The sequence below is a fragment of the Oncorhynchus clarkii genome, chromosome 33 (assembly GCF_045791955.1).
Source record: "Oncorhynchus clarkii lewisi isolate Uvic-CL-2024 chromosome 33, UVic_Ocla_1.0, whole genome shotgun sequence".
Classification (NCBI taxonomy): domain Eukaryota; kingdom Metazoa; phylum Chordata; class Actinopteri; order Salmoniformes; family Salmonidae; genus Oncorhynchus; species Oncorhynchus clarkii.
The window spans coordinates 22885319-22909575 of record NC_092179.1 but is presented as its reverse complement, the minus strand read 5'-3'; the positions used below and the strand labels follow the sequence as shown (position 1 = coordinate 22909575).

At 41.6% G+C, this 24257-nt stretch overlaps 1 protein-coding gene and 1 long non-coding RNA gene across 5 annotated transcripts; both read left to right on the top strand.

The window, feature by feature from the left end:
* The first annotated feature begins 1288 nt into the window (after positions 1 to 1288).
* Positions 1289 to 20086, top strand: LOC139393104 (protein mono-ADP-ribosyltransferase PARP12). Of its 4 annotated transcripts, XM_071141455.1 has the most exons (10): positions 1339 to 1420; positions 8800 to 8909; positions 10710 to 10990; positions 11585 to 11610; positions 12121 to 12265; positions 17226 to 17361; positions 17640 to 17760; positions 18248 to 18326; positions 18474 to 18679; positions 18885 to 20086. In XM_071141455.1, exons 1-10 carry the CDS (start codon positions 1369 to 1371, stop codon positions 18938 to 18940), a joined length of 1212 nt encoding a protein of 403 aa, XP_070997556.1. In that variant the 5' UTR covers positions 1339 to 1368; the 3' UTR covers positions 18941 to 20086. The 4 variants fall into 4 exon arrangements, with proteins under 4 accessions (XP_070997557.1, XP_070997556.1, XP_070997559.1 ...); XM_071141456.1 differs by lacking the exon at positions 11585 to 11610 and having other exon boundaries at positions 1289 to 1420; positions 10710 to 11016; XM_071141458.1 differs by lacking the exon at positions 11585 to 11610 and having other exon boundaries at positions 10710 to 10869.
* Positions 20087 to 20784: 698 nt separating this feature from the next.
* LOC139393268 (uncharacterized) lies at positions 20785 to 21322 on the top strand. Its single transcript, XR_011629762.1, has 3 exons — positions 20785 to 20823; positions 20922 to 21054; positions 21293 to 21322. It is a non-coding gene; the product is annotated as an uncharacterized lncRNA (long non-coding RNA).
* Positions 21323 to 24257: the final 2935 nt, after the last annotated feature.

Genomic DNA, 24257 nt, shown 5'->3' with positions numbered 1-24257 from the left:
CCACAAACTTCAAATTGTTTCCTTTTTTGGTACCAAGAATATGCATATCTTTGCTTCAGGGCCTGAGCTACAGGCAGTTAGATTTGGGTATTTCATTTTAGGCAACAAAACATTTTGGGGAAAGGGGGCGAATCCTTTAAGAATTCCTGAATAACTGAGCCTGCCAGAGCATGTGTGGCCACATTTTAATTGGATGACTTGGGAGAAGGATGATCTGCAACAGACAGCCCATCTCAGTATATTCCCATGTAGCTCATCTGGTGGAGCATAGCGCTTGCACCATAGTTGTGGGTTTGATTGACACGGGGTACCAGTACGAAAAAAAATATTAAAATGTATGCACTCACTACTATGAGTGGCTCTGGATAAGAGAGTCTGCTAAATAATGAAAATGAGTATGAGAAGTAAAAATACAGTCAGTCTGGCCTGCTACTGTGCCTTTCTACACCTTATAAAACTGTCGAGAGTAGACTCACAACTGATCTTAATGGAATGAAACATTCAAAATCACAGGGCTTTTGAGCCGTTGTTCAAATGACACAGTATATAGTATATGGCCAATGGCTAAGGGCTGTTCTTATGCACAATGTAACACGGAGTGCCTGGATACAGCTCTTAGCCGTGGTATATTGGCCATATACCACAAACCCCCAAGGTGCCTTATTGCTATTATAAACTGGTTACTAACATCATTAGAAGAGTAAAAAGTAATGTGTTGTCATACTGTACCAGTGGTACATTGTCTGATGTACCATAGCTTTCAGCCAATCAGCATTCAGGGCTCGAACCACCCAGTTCATAATTAAGCAGTAATGCACGAGGAGGTGTGGTATATGGCCAATATATCACGGCTAAGGGCTGTCCTAAGGCACGACGCAATCGGAGTGCCTGGACACAGCCCTTGTCTGTGGTATATTGGCCATATACCACAAACCCCCAAGGTGCCTTATTGTGATTATAAACTGGTTACCAACCTAATTAGTGCAGGGAAAACAAATGTTTTCTCATAACCATGGTATACGGTCTGATATGTCAGCCAATCAGCATTCAAACAACAAAGTTAATAATTCAACTTAGTGCAAGGAAATAAGGGAAGTACTAAAACACCTTGATTATAGGGGAGGCGCATGCAAGCAGATGGGGACATTTGAATAGGATGGAAGAATTATATCGTAAAAAAATGCAGTAGAGTCAATGTAAACATAGGAAAATAAACACACTACCACCGCCTGTGCCCAATTTTTTTTAAAACACACACAACCCTCCCCAAAGCAAAATAAAAAAGTTTGACAACCCCTGCTCCGTAAATTTCGATCTGTCCCTAATGTAAAATGATTGAGCAAGCTTTACTAGTTTGCGGGCTATTCAATGGAAAACGAAAGCTATTACTATTCTCCCATGGCGTCCAGCAGCATAAATGGTAAGACGCATTACATATGAACTGATTAGATTATTTCCTTACAATGTTTTATTTTATTAAATCCCCTTCCCTTGTAATATTTATGTTTCATGTCAAGCGATATGACGCGTGAATTGTTGTTGTTTCGTGTCGGACAGACGGCTTTGATTCAATCGGTCCTTGCCAACTTGACAACACGTTAAAGTTAATGTAGGTGTTTTATATAAAATTCACATTTCTATGTTTACTTTGTTCTCAGGTATAGTCGTTATGGTAAAGTTACTATGATAGTAGGATTTTGTTTCTAGGAAATTATAACATGCTTTCACTTTCATTTCTGTAATTCATAACAATGTCCTATAATGCTCAGGATAGACAAACTGGTAGACTGAAAACAAGGAAGCCATGCCTATACGCAGCTTCACTACATGACCAAAAGTATGTGGACATCTGCTCGTCGTACATCCCATTCCAAATCATGGGCATTAATATGGAGTTGGTCCCCCCTTTGCTGCTATAACACTCTTTTGGGAAGGCTTTCCACTAGATGTTGAAACATTGCTGCAGGGACTTGCTTCAATTCAGCCACAAAAGCATTAGTAAGGTCGGGCAACTGATGTTGGGTGATTAGGCCTGGCATGCAGTCGGCGTTCCAATTCATCCCAAAGGTGTTTGATGGGATTGAGGTCAGGGCTTTCTTCTTCCACACCGATCTCAACAAACCATTTGTGTGTGGACCTCACTCTGTGTATGGGGGCATTATCATGCTGAAACAGGAAAGGGTCTTCCCCATTGCCACAAAGTTGGATGCACAGAATTGTCAAGAATGTCATTGTATGCTGTAGTGTTAAGATTTTCCTTCACTGGAACAAAGGTGTCTAACCCTAACCACGAAAAACAGCCCCAGACCATTATTCCTCCTCCTCCTCTACCAAACTTTACAGTTGGCAGTATGCATTGGGGTAGGTAGCGTTCTCCTGGCATCCACCAAACCCAGTTGGACTACCAGATGGTGAAGCGTGATTCATCACTCCAGAGAAAATGCATTTCCACTGCTCCACAGTCCAATGGCGGCGAGCTTTACACCACTGTCATTGCGCATGGTGATCTTAGGCTTGTGTGCGGCTGCTTGGCCATGGAAATCCATTTAATGAAGCTCCTGATGAACAGTTCTAGGACAGACAATTTTTACATACTTCAGCACTCGGCGGTCCCGTTCTGTTGTTGCTCCTAGATGTTTCCACTTCACAATAGCAGCACTTACAGTTGACCGGGGCAGCTCTAGCAGGGAAGACATTTGACGAACTGACTTGTTGGAAAGGTAGCATTCTATGACGGTGCCACGTTGAAAGTCACAGGTCTTCATTAAGGCCATTCTACTAACAATGCTTGTCTATGGAGATTGCATGGCAGTGTGCTTGATGCCATACACCTGTCAGCAATGGGTGTGGCTGAAATAGCCGAATCCACTAATTTGAAGGGTTGTCCACATGCTTTTGTATGTATAGTGTAAATCAAAATCCTTCTTGTCAATTTAACCAGGTCCATATTGCTGTTATCAATTGTGGGAAACACATTTAACACTGCATTCAGTCTAAACCCCATAATAAGCAGGAGCATTACACACTGTAAAACCGGATAAGTTCTGGCTTCTCAAACATTGAGGGGGGAAAAAGGAAGTTAAGAAACCTAAATAGCTGAAGTGAGCAGTACTATCTTCATATGAGTAAAACAAATGCAGTTTCTTTTGAGTAAGGTATACTTAAATGTAAGCCTCCAGTGTGCCTTGCCTTTGAATTGTAGAGTTACCTCCCATGACTGTATTTGTTAATGAGAGACGTAGTTGTTGAATTTGTTCATTTTCAGTCCTGTGGCCTTCACCAAGTGAGTTCCTAGGCGAAGATCATTATAATTGAGCTATGACATACAGTATACCTTAACATAAGGCCTTAAACCGTGGCCTGAAACTCATGGTTTACAGGACTGAAACTCATGGTGTACAGGCCACAACAGGCCTGTAAGTAGGGTTGCAAAATATATCGTTTAAAGTAATTATCAAAACCAGAGAAAGTTTCAAACAAAACTATGCTCATCCATATCAAATGCTTTTAAAATATTTATAAGGACACTATAGTCTATGACATCTAAGACCAAACCAATATTACAAATGTGTCTCCCTCATGAATCCCATGTCCAGTCATACTTTGGGTCTCAGTGTGTGTCCCTAAACATCATTTAGTCTCAGCTGCAGCATTCAAATTGTGGTCAGCGTGTGACTGTGAATCACAGCTTTAAAAACAGAGTTACGGACCATTGGAGACTTGGGCTGCTTGCTCTCAAAGTGCTATAAAAGGTCATGTACAAATTGGAGGACATAATAATCTGTGGCTTAGATGGAATTCAAAGTTGACAAAGGATAAACTGAGCAATGTAATGCAACAAACTACTACACATGAAAGACTGTACCACACAGGCCAGGGCCCGGTTAGAACCTTCGTGGGAGCATCGTTTAAATCTTCGAGCTGTTTCCCAAAGCCATTTTTACTGAAGTTGCACTTGAAAACTCTTGTTACTTACCAAATGCCTCAGACCACTCGTAACACAGCTTAGTGCGTTGTTAGAGGTGTTTTCCCTACCGTATCACTTCACACAGATCTCTGCTAAACATAGAATCAAGATACTTCTGCCTATGACTTCAGAACTAAGTTGAATACAAATGCAGAGTTGCCAATGTCTGCAATTGTTACAAACAAGCGAAGGATACAAATATGCTTCACATGAAAACTGAGATGACTGCATTAAAAGATAAATAGTCTAGTGTAGTGATGTTTAGTTTGCGAATGATTCATTATTTTTGAACCACTCTACTGAGTCGAGAGTCATGATATGTTTTCTGAGTGAGTCGTTTGTTTGACCTGCTATTGCTGGCCTCAATGAGTTCTACAGCAGGAGTAATTGCAGATCGCTATTAGGGGCGTTTTCTGATGTCAAGTTACACCTATTGATGCTCGCCATTGGTCTGTGGCCTTTTCTTTTACATCGGGGACAGATGTTGACAACTGTTGCATTGTAGCTAATCCTAAACCAAACTATTTTCCTAATCTTAACCTCATTCATCTAACCTGCCACATTAATTATCCTAACCTGCTTTGTAAACAAATCATCTGTGTCAAGAAACAAATTTGTCACATGCGCCAAATACAATAGGTGTAGTAGACCTTACCGTGAAATGCGTACTACCAAGCCCTTAACCAACAATGCAGTTCAAGAAATGGAGTTAAGAAAATATTTACTTAAATAAGTTACACAATAAAATTACATAACAATAACGAGACTATGTCATGCGCGGGAGTACAGGTTAGTCAAGGTAATTTGTACATGTAGGAAGTGGTAAAGTTACTATGCATAGATAATGAACAGCGAGTAGCAGCAGTGTAAAAACAAGAGGGGGCGGGGTAGGTAACACCAATGGGCATTACCTGATATCAAGGAATGACGACATCAAAAAAAAACCTGAATTGCATCTGCAATTACACCATATTGGGGTCAGCGGCTCCAGCGACGTGCTCCGACCACAAACTGTCTGTCATATGCTGTTGTCACGAACCGACTCGAAGTTCGTAACAAAAAGGGAGACAACGTGGAGATAAGGAATAATAAAATATAATTAACAATGGTGTGTGTAGTCAGTAATCAGTAGTGTAGTGAGTGTTTGCGTGCATAAATGTGATAATGAAGGGTGTTGAAAGGTGCCAAAGCAAACAAACGGGCCACAAAAATGCCACAGCCAAAATCTATAAGTGTGTCTGCAGAGAGAGAGTCTCGTCAATGAATGGAGAAAGATGTGTATTTATCCCGGGACACACCCGGGCCCAGGTGTCCCATGTCTCTGACGACCCTCCCAGTTCCGCCCACCGACATCCTAATAAGGAAAAAAAGAGCAAAGAGATAAAACCGAAAAGGTTCTGGGACACTGTAAAGTCCATGGAGAATAAGAGAACCTCCTCCAAGCTGCCCACTGCACTGAGGCTGAGGAAACACTGTCTCCACCGATAAATCCACTATAATTGAGAATTTCAATAAGCATTTTTCCACGGCTGGCCTTGCTTTCCACCTGGCTACCCCTACCCCGGTCAACAGCCCTGCAATCCCCACTCGCCCAAACCTCCCCATTTCTCCTTCACCCAAATCCAGATAGCTGATGTTCTGAAAGAGCTGAAAAATCAGGACCCCTACAAATCAGCCAGGCTAGACAATCTGGACTCTCTCTTTCTAAAATGATCTGCCGAAATTGTTGCAACCCCTATTACTAGCCTGTTCAACCCCTCTTTCGTGTCATCTGAGATTCCCAAAGATTGGAAAGCTGCCGTGGTCATCCCCCTCTTCAAAGGGGGAGACACTCTAGACCCAAACTTCTACAGACCTATATCTATCCTACCCTGCCTTTCTAAGGTCTTCGAAAGCCAAGTTAACAAACAGATTACCGACCATTTCGAATCCAACCATATCTTCTCTGCTATGCAATCTGGTTTCAGAGCTGGTCATGGGTGCACCTCAGCCACGCTCAAGGTCCTAAACAATATCATAACCGCCATCAATAAGAGACATTACTGTGCAGCCGTATTCATCGACCTGGCCAAGGCTTTCGACTCTGTCAATCACCACATTCTTATTGGCAGACTCAACAGCCTTGGTTTCTCAAATGATTGCCTCGCCTGGTTCACCAACTACTTCTCAGACAGAGTTCAGTGTGTAAAATCAGAGGGCTTGTTGTCCGGACCTCTGGCAGTCTCTATGGGGTGCCACAGGGTTCAATTCTCGGGCCGACTCTTCTCTGTATACATCAATGATGTCGCTCTTGCTGCTGGTGATTCTCTGATCCACCTCTACGCAGACGACACCATTCTGTATACTTCTGGCTCTTCTTTGGACAGTGTGTTAACTAACCTCCAGACGAGCTTCAATGCCATACACCTATCCTTCCAACTGCTCTTAAAGTAAAACTAAATGCATGCTTTTCAACCGATCCATCTCCCTCACTAGCTTTAAGCACCAGCTGTCAGAGCAGCTCACATATCACTGCACCTGTACATAGCCCATCTGTAAATAGCCCATCTAACTACTTCATCCCCATACTGTATTTATTTATTTATCTTGCTCCTTTGCACCCCAGTATCTCTACTTGCACATTCATCTTCTGCACATCTACCATTCCAGTGTTTAATTGCTATATTGTAATTACCTCGCCACTATGGCCTATTTATTGCCTTACCTCCCTTATCCTACCTCATTTGCACATACTGTATATAGACTTTTTATATTGTGTTAATGACTGTATGTTTGTTTATTCCATGTTTACCTCTGTGTTGTTGTATGTGTCGAACTGCTTTGACTAATCTTGGCCAGGTCGCAGTTGTAAATGAGAACTTGTTCTCAACTAGCCTACCTGGTTAAATAAAGGTGAAAAATAAATAAATAAAACACACACTGACCACTCTTAGTTGTAAGTTCCAACCCAGTAATAACTGTTGATAGTGATTCTGCAAGGGTAGAAAAGAAAGGACATATTATAACACATGATCACATTTAAAAGGAGTAAGGCTATACACAGATACAATACACAGATACAACTTGACTTAACTGAATGATAATGCAGCATAGAAAAATATGAATGACAATAGCAGGATAAAGCTGCAGTCTTTACTGCTACATAACACAGATCCGATATGCACACATAGACTGAAGTGTAATGTGGCCCGAGAGTACACGTGTCCACCGCACGTTAAGAAAACGGTCACCTAAACCAAGTTAATGGCGGAAAGAGCGAGAGCGCTCTTTAACCAACTTAACCATGATATACATGGTCATTAAGATGAAATAGTGAGCAGGCTGTACAGTATAACAAGAACTCAGTATAGAATGGAACTACCATCTTACAAGTAAGGCATAATCATGACACAAATACACAGTATATGACACAGGGGAAAGGTAGCTAGTTAGCCTGGCTAACTGGCTCGTAAGTTAGTAATGACGATGTACATAATTATGTTACAAAGTCCCCCCCGACATCATGTAATATACAAAGCATTAGGAACACCGCCCTAATATTGAGTTTGATCCCTATTTGCCCTCATAACAGCCTCAATTCATGGGGGCATGGACTCTACAAGGTGTCGAAAGCGTTCCACAGGGATACTGGCCCATGTTGACTCCAATGCTTCCCACAGTGGGTCAAGTTGACTGGATGTCCATTGGGTGGTGGACCATTCTTGAAACTGTTGAGCGTGAAAAACTCAGCACCTTTGCAGTTCTTGACACACTCAAACCAGTGCGCCTGGCACCTACTACCATACCCCGTTCAAAGGAACTTAAATATTTTGTCTTGTCCATTCACCCTCAGAATGGCACACATACACGATCCATGTCTCAATCGTCTCAAGGCTTCAAAAATCCTTCTTTAACCTGTCTCCTCCCTTTCATCTACACTGATTGAAGTGGATTTAAAGATGCACTGTGCAGAAATAGCTCCGCCTTTTCCCGTTTGCCAAAATTCGAATAGTTCTCCTAATTTCAGTTTATGTGGCTAAACAAGCAAGTGTAGTCTAGAAAGTCATTGTACCATCTAAACCGCCATAAAATATATATTTTCCATAACCAAAACATAGTATGTTCAGCTGTTTGAAGCTGGTGTACAAAACCCCAAATAAAAGACACAAAACTAAACTTAAGAACGGGAAGCATAGAAATAGCGCACATAGAACATATCTACCTCTTCTTAGACATGCTTTCGATGCGAAGGACAGTTTATGTAATGGAAAAGGCAGGTGTTACTAGTGTTTTGTACACTCAGTGTACATCACATTGAAAATACTCACTCATATTATTCTCCTCATTTCCACAAGGGGCCTGCATTTTACATGTAGCTCCTATTTTTGTGATTTGCTTTTAACAATGGAAAATGATTTATTTGAATGTTGTACCTTTCTGATTGTATATTTTTTGTATAATATAAAACAACACTGCCATAAATGCATATAAAATAACAAAACAGGTACCAATTAACGAAGAATAACATATTAAATCTATTGTGTAACTGAACTGCCACTGTTTTTTAGGTAGCATTTATTTGCGTTACAAAATACTTAAAATATTTCCCAGTCTTTACATTTTTCCCTACAATGCAACGTAATATACGGTAACCTACTGTATTCAGCTTATACAGTTTGTTACTGTTGATTATACAGTTATTTTCTGTGACAATTACAGGATTTTTTTTACAGTGTACAAAACACAATTTGATATCACACTGGTCCAATATCACACTGTAATCACAGCTTCTCTTCTATTTCCTATTATTCTATTAAATTCTATTTTATTTCTATTATTTTTTCCCTGTCCAGACCCTAGTCAAGGGAACAGCTACCAGGAGAACTTCAGCTGCTCTGAGAGTAACTCTGAGAGCAGTGCTACAGAAGAGGAATCAGACAGTGATGCAGCAGGAACCCGACAGGTCAGAACTAAGTCTGTAAAAATATCAAGCATCCTTTTTTTTAGTAGTTTCGATCTGGGGCTCAAATTAAACATTTTATATAAAAAATAAAATAAAATAGCCTGTACAAATGAACTGTTCAACTTTACAAATGGAACCCCATATAATTCCTTCTAAAAAGAAAAATGTGAACTATCTATGTAATATGGTAATTTAGCGAATTGTTTTATCCAAACACTTATAGTTAACAGATATAGTGCCTTTTTCAGACCCCTTGACTTCTTTCCACATTTTGTTACATTACAGCCTTATTCTAACATTTATAACATATTTTTTCCCCCTCATCAACCTACACACAATACCCCATAATGACAAAGCAAAAACAGATTTTTAGACAGTTTTGCAAATGTATAAAAAAAACAACAACTGAAATATCACATTTACATAAGTATTCAGACTCTTTACTCAGCACCTTTGGCAGTGATTACAGCAATGAGTCTTCTTGGGTATGACGCTACAAGCGTGGCACAATTGTATTCTTCTCTGCAGATCCTCTCAAACTCTGTCAGGTTAGATGGGGAGCATCACTGCACAGCTATTTTCAGGTCTCTCCAGAGATGTTCGATCGGGTTCAAGTCCGGGCTCTGGCTAGGACACTCAAGGACATTCAGAGACTTGTCCCGAAGCCACTCCTGCCTTGTCTTGGCTGTGTGCTAAGGGTCGTTGTCCTGTTGGAAGGTGAACCTTCGCCCCAGTCTGAGGTCCTGAGTGCTCTGGAGCGGGTTTTCATCAAGGATCTCTCTGTTCTTTGCTCCGTTCATCTTTGCCTCGATCTTGACTCGTCTCACATTCCCTGCTGCTGAACAACATCCCCACAACACGATGCTGCCACTACCATGCTTCACCGAAGGGATGGTGCCAGGTTCTTCCAGCTGTGATGCTTGGCATTCAGGCCAAAGGGTTCAATCTTGGTTTCATCAGACCAGAGAATCTTATTTCTCACGGTCAGAGAGTCTTTAGGTGCCTTTTGGCAAACTCCAAGTGGCCTGTCATGTGCCTTTTACTGAAGAGTGGCTTCCGTCTGGCCACTCTACTATAAAGGCCTGATTGGTGGAGTACTGCAGGAATGGTTGTCCTTCTGTAAGGTCCTCCTATCTCCACAGAGAAACTCTAGAGCTCTCTCAGAGTGACCATCGGGTTCTTGGTCACCTCCCTGACCAAGGGCCTTCTCCTCCGATTGCTCAGTTTGGCCAGGCGTCTAGCTCTTGGAAGAGTCTTGGTGGTTCCAATCTTCTTACATTTCAGAATGATGGAGGCCACGGTGTTCTTGGGGACCTTCAATGCTGCAGACATTTTTTGGTACCCTTCCCCAGATCTGTGCCGTGACACAATCCTTTCTCAGAGCTCTACGGACAATTCCTTCAACCTCATGGCTAGGTTTTTTTTCTGACATGTACTGTCAACTGTGGGACCTTATATAGACAGGTATGTGCCTTTCCAAATCATGTCAAATCAATTGAATTTACCACAGGTGGACTCCAATCAAGTTGTTGAAACATTAAGGATGACCAGGATGCACCTGTGCTCAATTTCGAGTCTCATAGCAAAGCGTCTGAATACTTATGTAAATAAAGTATTTCTGTTTTTACAAACCTGTTTTTGCTTTGTAGTTATGAGGTATGGTGTGTAGATTGCTGAGGATTTTTTTTTAAATCTATTCCATTTTAGAATAAAGCTGTAACGTAACAAAAATGTGGAAAAAGTCAAAAGTCATGCTGTCATATCTATTTCAGTTTAATTGATTATATTATATTTGATCAGGATCAGGAAGAGCCTTGCAGGTACTACAACAGTGGTCACTGCCGGGATGGGAAAAGGTGCCACTACCTACACGTCTGCAAATACGCACTGAGAGGCAACTGTCGCTATGGAGCCAAGTGTCGCCTCAAGCACCTCAGCTCCTCCTCTGACAGTGATGGAGGTAGTGGGAGGAGGGAAAGGAGGAGGTCTTTATCTGGAGGGAGAAGAGGAGGCGGTAGGAGAGAAAGGAGGAGGTCTTCATCTGGAGGTAGAGGAGGAGGTGGAAGGAAGGACAGGAGGAAGTCTTTATCTGGAGTTAGAGGAGGAGGTGAGAGAAAAAGGAGGTCTTCATCTGGAGGTAGAGGAGGAGGTGGAAGGAGGGACAGGAGGAGGTCTTTATCTGGAGGGAGAGGAGGAGGTGGGAGAGAAAGGAGGTCTTCATCTGGAGGTAGAGGAGGAGGTGGAAGGAGGGACAGGAGGAGGTCTTCATCTGGAGGGAGAGGAGGAGGTGGGAGAGAAAGGAGGTCTTCATCTGGAGGTAGAGGAGGAGGTGGAAGGAGGGACAGGAGGAGGTCTTTATCTGGAGGGAGAGGAGGAGGTGGAAGAGAAAGGAGGTCTTCATCTGGAGGTAGAGGAGGGGGTGGGAGAGAAAGGAGGTCTTCATCTGGAGGTAGAGGAGGAGGTGGAAGGAGGGACAGGAGGAGGTCTTTATCTGGAGGGAGAGGAGGAGGTGGAAGGAGGGACAGGAGGAGGTCTTTATCTGGAGGGAGAGGAGGAGGTGGAAGGAGGGACAGGAGGATGTCTTTATCTGGAGGTAGAGGAGGAGGTGGGAAGAGGGACAGGAGGAGGTCTTTATCTGGAGGGAGAGGAGGAGGTGGAAGGAGGAACAGGAGGAGGTCTTTATCTGGAGGTAGAGGAGGAGGTGGGAGGAGGGACAGGAGGAGGTCTTTATCTGGAGGGAGAGGAGGAGGTGGGAAGAGGGACAGGAGGAGGTCTTTATCTGCAGGGAGAGGAGAAGGTGGGAGGAGGGACAGGAGGAGGTCTTTATCTGCAGGGAGAGGAGGAGGTGGAAGGAGGGACAGGAGGAGGTCTTTATCTGCAGGGAGAGGAGGAAGTGGGAGAGAAAGGAGGTCTTCATCTGGAGTGAGAAGAGGAGACCGGGCCAGGGAAAGTTCTTCATCTAGAGGTGAGACGTGTACTAGGCTGTAATAGGGTCAGAGAGGAAGGGAGGGAGTCGACAAGTTTGCTTCCATTCAATCCATAAATCTTGAAATGTTTAGAAATGTTAATTGACCAAGACTGAAAATGGACAATGGCCTAATCAAGTTATTATGTTTGTGTTTGTGACCATGAACAGAGATATGTATGGATGCAACGAATGAGTGTGTTGTGAGTGTAATTTACCTGTATCCATTTTGTGCTCCACTGTCAGGGGCTCAGCGTGACATTAGCGGGCCATACAAATGGCAGTTGGAAGATGAACATGGCTGGAAGGACATAGCCAACGATCACATTTTGGAGGGACAGTACTCCCAACCCAACATTAAGGGCATCAATATCTACAACACCCCCTACGGGTAAGGTGACATTAGCGGGCCATACACCTGATGGTGTTAGTTTTGTTCAGAGCCAGATAGGCCTACATACATTGTCTGTATATACAATATATATACAGTACCAGTCAAAAGTTTGGACACACCTACTCATTCAAGGGTTGTTCATTCTTTTTACAATTCTCTGTGTTGTAGAATAATAGTGAAGACATCAAAACTATGAAATAACACAGATGGACTCATGTAGTAACCAAAGAAGTGTTAAACCAATCAAAATATATATATATTTTTGAGATTCTTCAAAGCAGCCACCCTTTGCCTTGATAAACTCTTAGCATTCTTTCAACCAGCTTCACCTGGAATGCTTTTCCAAAAGTCTTAAAGGAGTTCCCACATATGCTGAGCACTTGTTGGCTGCTTTTCCTTCACTCTGTGGTCCAACTCATCCCAAACCATCTCAATTGTCATCTAATGCAGCACTCCATCACTCTCCGTCTTGGTCAAATAGCCCTTACACAGCCTGTAGGTGTGTTGGGTCATTGCCCTGTTGAAAAACAAATGATTGTCCCACTAAGCGCTAACCAGATGGGGTGGCATATCGCTGCAGAATGCTGTGGTAGCCATTCTGGTTAAGTGTGCCTTGAGTTCTAAATAAATCACAGACAGTGTCACCAGCAAAGCACCCCCACACCATCACACTACCTCCTCCATGCTTCACAGTGGGAACCACACATGCGGAGATAGTGCTTTCACCTACTCTACGTCTCACAAAGACACGGCGGTTGGTACCAAAAATCTCAAATTGGGACTTATCAGACCAAAGGACAGATTTCCACTGGTCTAATGTCCATTGCTCGTGTTTCTTGGCCCAAGCAAGTATCTTCTTCTTATTGGTGTCCTTTAGTTGTGGTTTCTTTACAGCAATTCAACCACGAAGGTCTGATTCATGCAGTCACCTCTGAACAGTTGATGTTGAAATGTGTCTGTTACTTGTACCTTGTGAAGCATTTATTTGGGCTGCAATTTCAGATGCTGGTAACTAATGAACTTATTCATTGCAGCAGAGGTAACTCTGGGTCTTCCTTTCCTATGGCGGTCCTCAAGAGAGACAGTTTCATCATAGTGCTTGATGGTGTTTGTGACTGCACTTGAAGAAACTTTCAAAGTTCTGGAAATGTTCCGGATTGACTGACCTTCATGTCTTAAAGTAATGATGGACTGTCGTTTCTCTTTGCTTATTTGAGCTGTTCTTTTACCAAATAGGGCTATCCTCTGTATACCATCCCTACCTTGTCACAAAACAACTGATTGGCCGAAATGCATAAAGAAGGAAAGTAATTCCAAAAATGTACTTTTAACAAGGCACACCTGTTAATTGAAATGCATTCCAGGTGACTGCGTACCTCACTAAGCTGGTTGAAAGAATACCAAGAGTGTGCAAAGCTGTCATCAAGGCAAAGGGTGGCTACTTTGAATCTGTTTAACACCTTTTTGTTACTACAGGATTCCATATGGGTTATTTCATAGTTTTGATGTCACTTCACTATTATTTTACAATGTAGAAAATAGTAAAAATAAAGAAAAACCCTTGAATGAGTCGATGTGCCAGACTTGACTGGTATTGTATATATACAGTGGCAAGAAAAAGTATGTGAACCCTTTGGAATTACCTGGATTTCTGCATAAATTGTTCATAAAATTTGATCTGACCTTCATCTAAGTCACAACAATAGACACACACAGTGTGCTTAAAATAATAACACACAAATTATTGTTATTTTCTTGTCTATATTGAATACATCATTTAAACATTCACAGTCTAGGTTGTAAAAGTATGTGAACCCCCTAGGCTAATGACTTCTCCAAATGCTAGTTGGAGTCAGGAGTCAGCTAACCTGGAGTCCAATCAATGAGACGAGATTGGAGATGCTGGTAAGAGTTGCCCTGCCCTATATAAAATCCTCACAAAATTTGAGTTTGCAATTCACAAGAAGCAAACCTCGGACAAAAGAGATGTCAGAAGACCTAAGATTAAGAATTGTTGACTTGCATAAAGCTGGAAAGGGTTATAAAATTATCTCTAAAAGCCTTGATGTGCATCAGTCCACGGTAAGACAAATTGTCTATAAATGGAGAAAGTTCAGCACTGTTGCTACTCTCCCTAGGAGTGGCCTTCTTGCAAAGATGACTGCAAGAGCACAGAGCAGAATACTCAATGAGTTTAAGAAGAATCCTTGAGTGTCAGCTAAAGACTTACAGAAATCTCTGGAACATGCTAGCATCTCTGTTGATAAGTCTACGATACATAAAACACTAAACAAGAATGGTGTTCATGGGAGAACACCACGGAAGAAGCCACTGCTGTCCAAAAACAACATTGCTGGACGTCTGAAGTTTGCAACCTGGATGTTCCACAGCGTTACTGCCAAAATATTCTGTGGACAGATTAAAACTACAGTTGAGTTATTTGGAAGGAACACACAACACTATGTGTGGAGAGAAAAATGCACAGCACACAAAACCTCATCCCAACTGTAAACTATGGTGGCGGGAGCATCATGATATGGGGCTGCTTTGCTGCAGGGCCTGGACATCTTGCTATTATCGACAGAAAAATTAATTCCCAAGTTTATCAATACTTTTTGCAGGAGAATGTAAGGCTGTCTGCCAATTGAAGGTCAACAGAAGTTGGGTGATGCAACAGTACAACGACCCAAAACACAGAAGTAAATCAACAACAGAATGTCTTCAACAGAAGAAAATACGCCTTCTGGAGTGGCCCAGTCGGAGTCCTGACCTCAACCCCATTGAGATGCAGTGGCATGACCTCAATAGAGCGGTTCACACCAGACATCACAACTGAAACAGTTTTGTAAAGAGGAATGGTCCAAAATTCCTCCTGATCGTTGTGCAGGTCTGATCTGCAACTACAGAAAACGTTTGGTTGAGGTTATTGCTTTCAAAGGATGGTCAACCAGTTATTAAATCCAAGGGTTCACATACTTTTCCCAGCCTGCACTGTGAATGTTTACACAGTGTGTTCAATAAAACATGAAAACGTATAATTGTTTGTGTGTTATTAGTTTAAGCAGACTGTGTGTATCTATTGTTGTGTCTTAGTTGAAGGTCAGATCAAATTTGATGACCATTTTATGCAGAAATCCAGGTCATTCCAAAGGGTTCATATACTTTTTCTTGACACTGTGTATACAGTGCCTTGCGAAAGTATTCGGCCCCCTTGAACTTTGCGACCTTTTGCCACATTTCAGGCTTCAAACATAAACATATAAAACTGTATTTTTTTGTGAAGAATCAACAACAAGTGGGACACAATCATGAAGTGGAACGACATTTATTGGATATTTCAAACTTTTTTAACAAATCAAAAACTGAAAAATTGGGCGTGCAAAATTATTCAGCCCCTTTACTTTCAGTGCAGCAAACTCTCTCCAGAAGTTCAGTGAGGATCTCTGAATGATCCAATGTTGACCTAAATGACTAATGATGATAAATACAATCCACCTGTGTGTAATCAAGTCTCCGTAAAAATGCACCTGCACTGTGATAGTCTCAGAGGTCCGTTAAAAGCGCAGAGAGCATCATGAAGAACAAGGAACACACCAGGCAGGTCCGAGATACTGTTGTGAAGAAGTTTAAAGCCGGATTTGGATACAAAAAGATTTCCCAAGCTTTAAACATCCCAAGGAGCACTGTGCAAGCGATAATATTGAAATGGAAGGAGTATCAGACCACTGCAAATCTACCAAGACCTGGCCGTCCCTCTAAACTTTCAGCTCATACAAGGAGAAGACTGATCAGAGATGCAGCCAAGAGGCCCATGATCACTCTGGATGAACTGCAGAGATATACAGCTGAGGTGGGAGACTCTGTCCATAGGACAACAATCAGTCGTATATTGCACAAATCTGGCCTTTATGGAAGAGTGGCAAGAAGAAAGCCATTTCTTAAAGATATCCATAAAAAGTGTCGTTTAAAGTTTGCCACAAGCCACCTGGGAGACACACCAAACACGTGGAAGAAGGTGCTCTGGTCAGATGAAACCAAAATTGAACTTTTTGGCAACAATGCAAAACGTTATGTTTGGCGTAAAAGCAACACAGCTGAACACACCATCCCCACTGTCAAACATGGTGGTGGCAGCATCATGGTTTGGGCCTGCTTTTCTTCAGCAGGGACAGGGAAGATGGTTAAAATTGATGGGAAGATGGATGGAGCCAAATACAGGACCATTCTGGAAGAAAACCTGATGGAGTCTGCAAAAGACCTGAGACTGGGACGGAGATTTGTCTTCCAACAAGACAATGATCCAAAACATAAAGCAAAATCTACAATGGAATGGTTCAAAAATAAACATATCCAGGTGTTAGAATGGCCAAGTCAAAGTCCAGACCTGAATCCAATCGAGAATCTGTGGAAAGAACTGAAAACTGCTGTTCACAAATGCTCTCCATCCAACCTCACTGAGCTCGAGCTGTTTTGCAAGGAGGAATGGGAAAAAATGTCAGTCTCTCGATGTGCAAAACTGATAGAGACATACCCCAAGCGACTTACAGCTGTAATCACAGCAAAAGGTGGCGCTACAAAGTATTAACTTAAGGGGGCTGAATAATTTTGCACGCCCAATTTTTCAGTTTTTGATTTGTTAAAAAAGTTTGAAATATCCAATAAATGTCGTTCCACTTCATGATTGTGTCCCACTTGTTGTTGATTCTTCACAAAAGAATACAGTTTTATATCTTTATGTTTGAAGCCTGAAATGTGGCAAAAGGTCGCAAAGTTCAAGGGGGCCGAATACTTTCGCAAGGCACTGTAAATATATATATATATATATGGGTTTGGTTGACTGATCTAAAGTCTTTCAAGGACTTTGAAATAATTATTTTGGTAATTGAGACTCCCACCCCTCTCCCTATGTCTGTTTGTCTCTCCCTCTGTCTTGTCTCTTTCTATTCTCTCTCTGTAGCAAAGTGAGTATTGATTTCAAGGCGATGAGAGTCCGCGGTAAGAATAATCTGAGAGTGAGGCGTTTGGATGGTCAGCAGACAGAGTGGGTCTGGTTCTACTCTAGTAGCAAAGGCTGGACCAAGTATGGAGAAAAGGTACAGCAGAACACCAGGCAACAACCCCAAGTGTACCGTTATCTTTAGAAACTGAACTTAGGAACATGCCAGGGTTGAGGTCAATTCCATTTCAATTCAGTCAATTCAGGAAGTAAACTGAACCATGGAAACCTCTTCTGGAACTCTGGAATCCTCTTCTCCAGTCTTAATTCAGCTTAGAAACATAATATCATATGACATGTAATGCTATTGAGAGAAAAAAAGTGTCACAGAAACCATTGTTGAGTGACAGGAAGAGTGTTTGTCTTTTCTCTCAGGATTCCAAGGGAAACTCAGGCCCCATCCAGAGTTCTGAGATCGAGAAGAAATTCCAACTCAACCGTAACGGTTCTCTTACGTTCAACATCGGCTCTGATATCTTCGAGATCCGATTCAGACGTGAGTCGGACTGAAAGAAACCTCAGACAAACACTTATATTGACATTAAAACTTTAATGTCAAATCAATCAAATCACATTTTATTTGTCACATGCACCAAATACAACTGGTAAAATCTTTACCGTGAAATACTTACTTACGAGCCCTTTCCCAACAATGCAGAGTTAAAAAGTAAGAAACATTTGCTAAAGAAAAAAAGGAAATAGTAACACAATAAAATTACAATAATGTGGCTACAGTATATATATATATTTCTAAAAACACATACATACACCGCCTGTTATAGAGCTCCAGGATGTACTGGGCCGTACGCGCTACCCTCTGTAGATCCTTGTGGTCGATGCCCAGCAGTTGCCAGTCTGTGACTCACTCATGTCTGTGACTCACTCAAAACAGAAAGACTCAACGTAACTGGGAAAGTGAAAATATGTGAATAAAAAATGTCTGTGTTGCTTATTAGTTTCTCTGTTCATTATGTGTTTGTCAGAAATGAGACAGGTGAGCGGCAAGAGGAAGAGGAAAGTTGTCCGTCGTCCAAAGTACCAACCACCTCAAAGCGGAAATCTGTAAGTTCAAACACAATCGAACAGATTGCCCCTTTAGGAGAAGACATCGACTGTGCCATAGATAAAACCCTCATTATTTGAATGTGCTGATTTGAATGTATTGATATTTTACTTGAGACAAACAAATCGGTCTCTCTGATTGAACAGAATTGGTCGAGTGACGTCTGCTTTCCAGAGAGTGAAGATGTCTCCAGCGGGCCAGAGTGAATCTCCAGAGTGGCAGTATGGGGGGAAAAGTGGGCGATGGCACACCTTCGAAAAGAGTGCTGACATTGAAGATCAGTACCAGAAGGACTTAAATGGATCCATGTCCCTCACTGTCAACAGACAGGCCTACAAGCTGGACTTCTCAGGTAGGAGGCCTCAAGACGTGTGTAGCCTTGCAGATGATGTGTAAATCATGAGAGGAGACACAACTTCAGTGGGATCTCTTTTGAAGGTCATCATTCTCATAGTAGGTCTTAATCAATTAGATTTTCTAGAAAAGGAATGACAATATGTAATGACTATGTATTTAGGCCTTGTCTGAAGCATTCTCTAAATGTCTGTCTTTTGCAGCCATGAAGCAAACCAACCAGTCTACAAGGGCGACGCGCAACATCAGGCGTGTCTAAAGAGCATGATGAACAACGCAACACTCCGACATCATCATTGCCTGTTTATTTTAGGGGAAGTAGAATTGTTGGGTTGCTATCACATGCAATATGTTTACATGCAATAACCTGCCATTAGCTCACGAACGGGAATACATGCCTATTGCAGAAAAGGTTGGATATACTCCTGTACACACTGTGTATGAAACAACATGCACAATAACAAACTGTTTACCTTTTTCTGTGTGTTTTGTTGTTGTTGCCCCGCAAAAGCAAAGTGCATTATCTGCAAATTTGGTAAAAAACATTTGTTCTGTTGTGATGGCCTGGTGTAATATGTGATAATAAGGCATTTTGTTTCCTGACGAGACCTCCCAGTCAATCAGAATATATCATGAAGTACCAGAAATTGCTGTATGTCTGGACAGAAAAAGACTTTGAAGTCAGATTTGGCTGTTAATTATTTTAAGCAGATATTGCACTTTGCCTTTGTAGGGTATACATGTATGAGGAATGCTGTAGCAGACTGCCATGCTCAAGTAACTGGGACATTTAGTTAGATAACATTTGTGTGCATGATGTTGAAATGTAGGTCATACCTTTTATCTCAGGTGTTGTTCGAAAAGACGGGAATATTCAAAGCCCTCATTAAATAAGCCATAATATTTTAAATTAATCATTTATTTGAATCAAGGGTCATAGCCAATGATGTATATACACATCATTGGTCATCTATCTTGTGTTCATTTCTAACATTACCCCTAGATTAGTTATATTTTTATTGGGTGCAATAAATGGTCAGAAGAACTGTGAGTAAACAAATCCTGTTACGAACAGTTGAACAGTTTGACTTTTAGCAATGATGAATTGATTATGTTTTATGAAAATCAATGCAATACAATCTACAGTAATGTGGTAGTAACAATGTTGGAATAACACTGCGTTAAAATGTTCCTACAAATGGGCTGACGCTTGTCCTAAGTACCTTAATGTGATTGAAAGCTTAAACTGCCGTATTGTTACTGTACACAATGAATAAAGACAAAAACAGTCTGTTTCCGTGTAATAAGGTTTTGATTAAAAGCAGAATAAATGGCAATGATTTTATTTTGTGTTCTGGTAGTTTCCATGATTGTTCTTGGTTCTATTAAATCTGCGTTTCACCAACCCTTTGTTCATCTTTATTTTTCTTTCTCCAATCTGAAACGGTATGTTTTATGCGAAACAGCCGCGCCCGTCAAGCCCAAGAAATGAAAGCGAAAGCAGGACAAAAGAAAGTCATGACTGATGTGTAAAGACGAATGAAACTTCCACTATATTTTCAACTAAAAGTAAGAAGTGTTATTTATATACAACCATTTGACTATTATATTTAAATAACTAGCCTTTCAACTTTTCTAGACATGATTTAATACCCATTTCATATTTTGGGAGTTTTGTTTTGTACTAAAAGCAAGCAAATCGGCTCGTCATTGACTAGATTATTTTTAACTTTGTTATAATGATTACGTTTTATATATGTTATTTACAGTGTCATTACGCGGGTTTGGCAATAGTTATCTGGTAAATGTACGAGCATTACAGGTCAACATTTCTCAGTTGCATTATTGTTTGCATAGACTATTGTCAATAACACACCAACAAAACATTTCATTGTCAAATGCCTAATGCTGATGTCACAGCTTGAGCAATAAATCGGCCATAGCAAAAAATCAAGTACTTAACAATGATTAAGAGCTCATAGACCTGCCGGTATATCATTCTGTAGATGTACATTATTTATAGGAAATAGTTTCAGACTTGTTTATTACCGGTCTAATCCTTATTGAAGGAATATGAGGAGGAGGAAGAGGAGGAGGAGGAAGAGAACTATGAGCAGAGCACATCTAGTCAGTCTGCCTCAGGTAAATTAAAGGGAAAGAACTACAGAAACTGACCTTAGATCAGTGCAAAGGGGGCAACTGCAACAGATGACACACAATTGCTATTCCTATTTCGACAGCCAGGGGGAGCCACGTTGAGTGGCAGCTGTATGAAGGAGAGAGATGGCTTAGTATTGGCAATGACCATGTGATCGAGACCCACTACTGCCAGCCTGGGGCCAAAGGAATGAACATCTACCCATCACACATGGGGTCAGTGTACATATGTTTAGTGCCAATTTCTTTTATACAGGCTGCATCCCAATAGTCTTGAATAGTGTTCATTCCTTGTCCCCTTTCCTTGATAGATAATATTGGTTCAAGGAGGTGAACAGGAGAGGAAGTATTTTAAGAGAATTAAGACTCAAACCTCGGATCTGATTATGTATTTGTTATATGTTAAACAATAGTTCAGTAACCTAAGTTCTGACATATGTTTTTGAACAAACAGGTGGGTTGTGTGTGTAGCCTTTCTGCTCTGTGTATTCTAGGCAGGTCTAAATAGATTTTGATCAGATTGAGGCTCAAAATGCTGCCATGAGTGTACGGCGACTCACGTTCCTACCTCAGGCTCAAAGTGAAGACATCGGGTGGTATTTCAAAGACGATCTGATATGGCGTGAATACGGTTCTTTGGTGAGTGAATCTGAAAACTCCCAAATGGTCCTATAATAAGTTTTAAATTGGAATTAAATAAAAATGAAATTCTCCCTGCATATTTAATTTCTCTCTCTTTCTGCTCACCCCCCCTTTCTCCCGACCCCAGGGTCCAGGTCAGGGCTCGTCCTCAGTCAGTAGTGGTGATGTGGAACGACAGTACATCCTCAGACCTCAGGGGACCTTCCACTTCACTGTGGGGAGCACCAGCTACACGTTAGACTTCACAGGTAGACTCCACACAGGGCCGTATTCATTAGGTAACGCTGTAGCAAAACGTTTGGAAACGTGCAGCGGAAAAACAAACCAACTTTTTCTTATTATAAATTCATACTCTCTCCCAATTATGGACTGTTTTGTCCCTCATCCCACCACATACAGTGTGATGTGACAGAGAAAGTAGCCAGTAGCATAAAGAGGGAACACCGGGGTTGAGATCTGGCACTTGGGGTTTGATTCAATCCATAGTGTGGAAGATCTGGGCTTTAGCGCGATTGACATTTAAAGGCAATGTGACCACGTTTGCGGAGACTGCATTCACGTAGACGCTGCATATTTTGGCTCAATTGTAAATTACCTTTAAAAGTCAATCGCGCTACAAGACAGGTCTTCTGCACTATGGATTGAATTGATCAGTTTATTCATCACGTTTTGGACATAATGATATTGTCACCACTGTTTGAAGAAGTGGACCAAAGCGCAGCGTGGTAAGTGTTCATGATATTTTAATAGAACTGAACACTGAATAACAAAACAACACTGAACGACACAGTTCTGTCTGGTGCAGACACAAAAACAGAAAACAACTACCCACAAAACACAGGTGGGAAAAGGCTACCTAAGTATGATTCTCAATCAGAGACAACGATAGACAGCTGCCTCTGATTGAGAACCACACCTGGCCAAACACACAGAAATAGAAAACATAGAACACAAAAACATAGAATGCCCACCCCAACTCACGCCCTGACCAAACCAAAGTAAAGACATAAAAATGATCTCTACGGTCAGGGCGTGACAGATATGTACCTATTGATTCTTGAAGAATAAAACTTATAAATTCCTTATGAGCTTAGTTCAACTGTCATACCCCATCAGAACCCCAAATACAAGCTTGTTTCACTCCAGTGTTTGTAAATTGAAACTAACATTTGATATCCTCAAAGCATGGTTAAAACTATACTTTTGATATCATGGATGGTCAGTCCTTGCAATCATATCTCTATGACTTTGAGATTGGTTACATTTCTCCAGCTTCCTCCCTTACCTTTCTACCAAAACAGGGGCATGGAGAACGATTTGTTATTGTTTCAACTGCTGATTGCCGCTTTAAGTTTCTTTTTTGTTGTTGTAGAACAATTGACAACACTTTGCATATCCTGCTAGACAGCATTTTCCCGTACAATACAAAGCTTTCTCTTAGCATATGTATGTCTTCTTCAGCTATGACACAGACCAATTCAGCCACCCGGGTACAGAGAAACGTCCGGCGGCGTCCAAAGTTCAACTCCGTCGTCTCAGGGAATGGCAGGTATGAGCTTTTCATCCACAGCCTTATTCCATGTAGACCCCTGGTCTCTTCCCCTAGGATAGGGCCTACGGTGAACAGCAGGTAATTTGGCCCCTAGCCTCTTCCCCTAGGATAGGGCCTACGGTGAACAGCAGGTAATTTGGCCCCTAGCCTCTTCCCCTAGGACCTATGGTGAACAGCATTTATTATGCTACCTCATCTATATACACCGTTAGGCGCCTGCCTCATTAATTTAACCTGTGTGATGGTTGTGTTGCCAAAGTTATTTGAATGGGTAAGTTCCAGGTCAACTTCACTGCCTTCGTTGTATTGCATCATCGACTGAGCACTCAGGCAGCTGTATTATATGATGTGTCTAGCTGATTATTTAAACCTATCCAGGAGTTGTGAGATCTGGCCGCCGTCTGCAATGTAGTCAGCCTGGAGCGCAGTCTTTCTGTATACAAACTGGCCTACAGGAATCGTGTAGGTGTTATTCAATAGAAATATTCATCAAATCTATACAGACAAAGTTACAAACACCAAAACAAAACAGCCACAACATAATAATAGCATTAAATATACATTATTTATAACAAAATATTGCATCTTCTCTCTCGTGTGATTGGTTTCCCCTTTGACCTCAACTCAGTGTCAAGATAACTTTACATACTTTCCTGACATATGCAAGTGTGATCATCTGTAGTTTCATACCTAGTCAATGTCTAATTCCCGTCCTCTCACAGTGGAGGATTGGGTTTACGGTCCCGTTGGCAGTTTCAAGACGTGGACGGAAGCTGGAAAGACTTTGCCAAAGTAAGATGAACCGTTTTACTGCTCTCTCTCATCAGACTCCATAAGAGTAGTCTTCATATTACTACATTAAAAACACATGACCAAGCAGCGTGTGTGTGTTGACTTAATCCTGTAGAGGAGCGACACCTGCAGTGTATCCAGCCAGGACATTGAAGCCCAGTACCAGCAGAACCCAAATGGAACTATGAACTTCACTACCAGGAGATTCAGCTATCAACTGGACTTCTCAGGTAAATTTGTCATCTTCTCAGAACAAGTGCCTATAGCAGGGGTGTCAAACTCATTCCCTGGAGGGCCTGGTGTCTGCTGGTTTTTCCTTGTAATTAAGAACTAAACCACCAGGTGAGGGGAGTTACTTTCTAATCGATGATCTTCATTCATCAGTCAAGTACAAGGGAGGATCGAAAACACGCCGAGACTCGGCCCTCTGTGG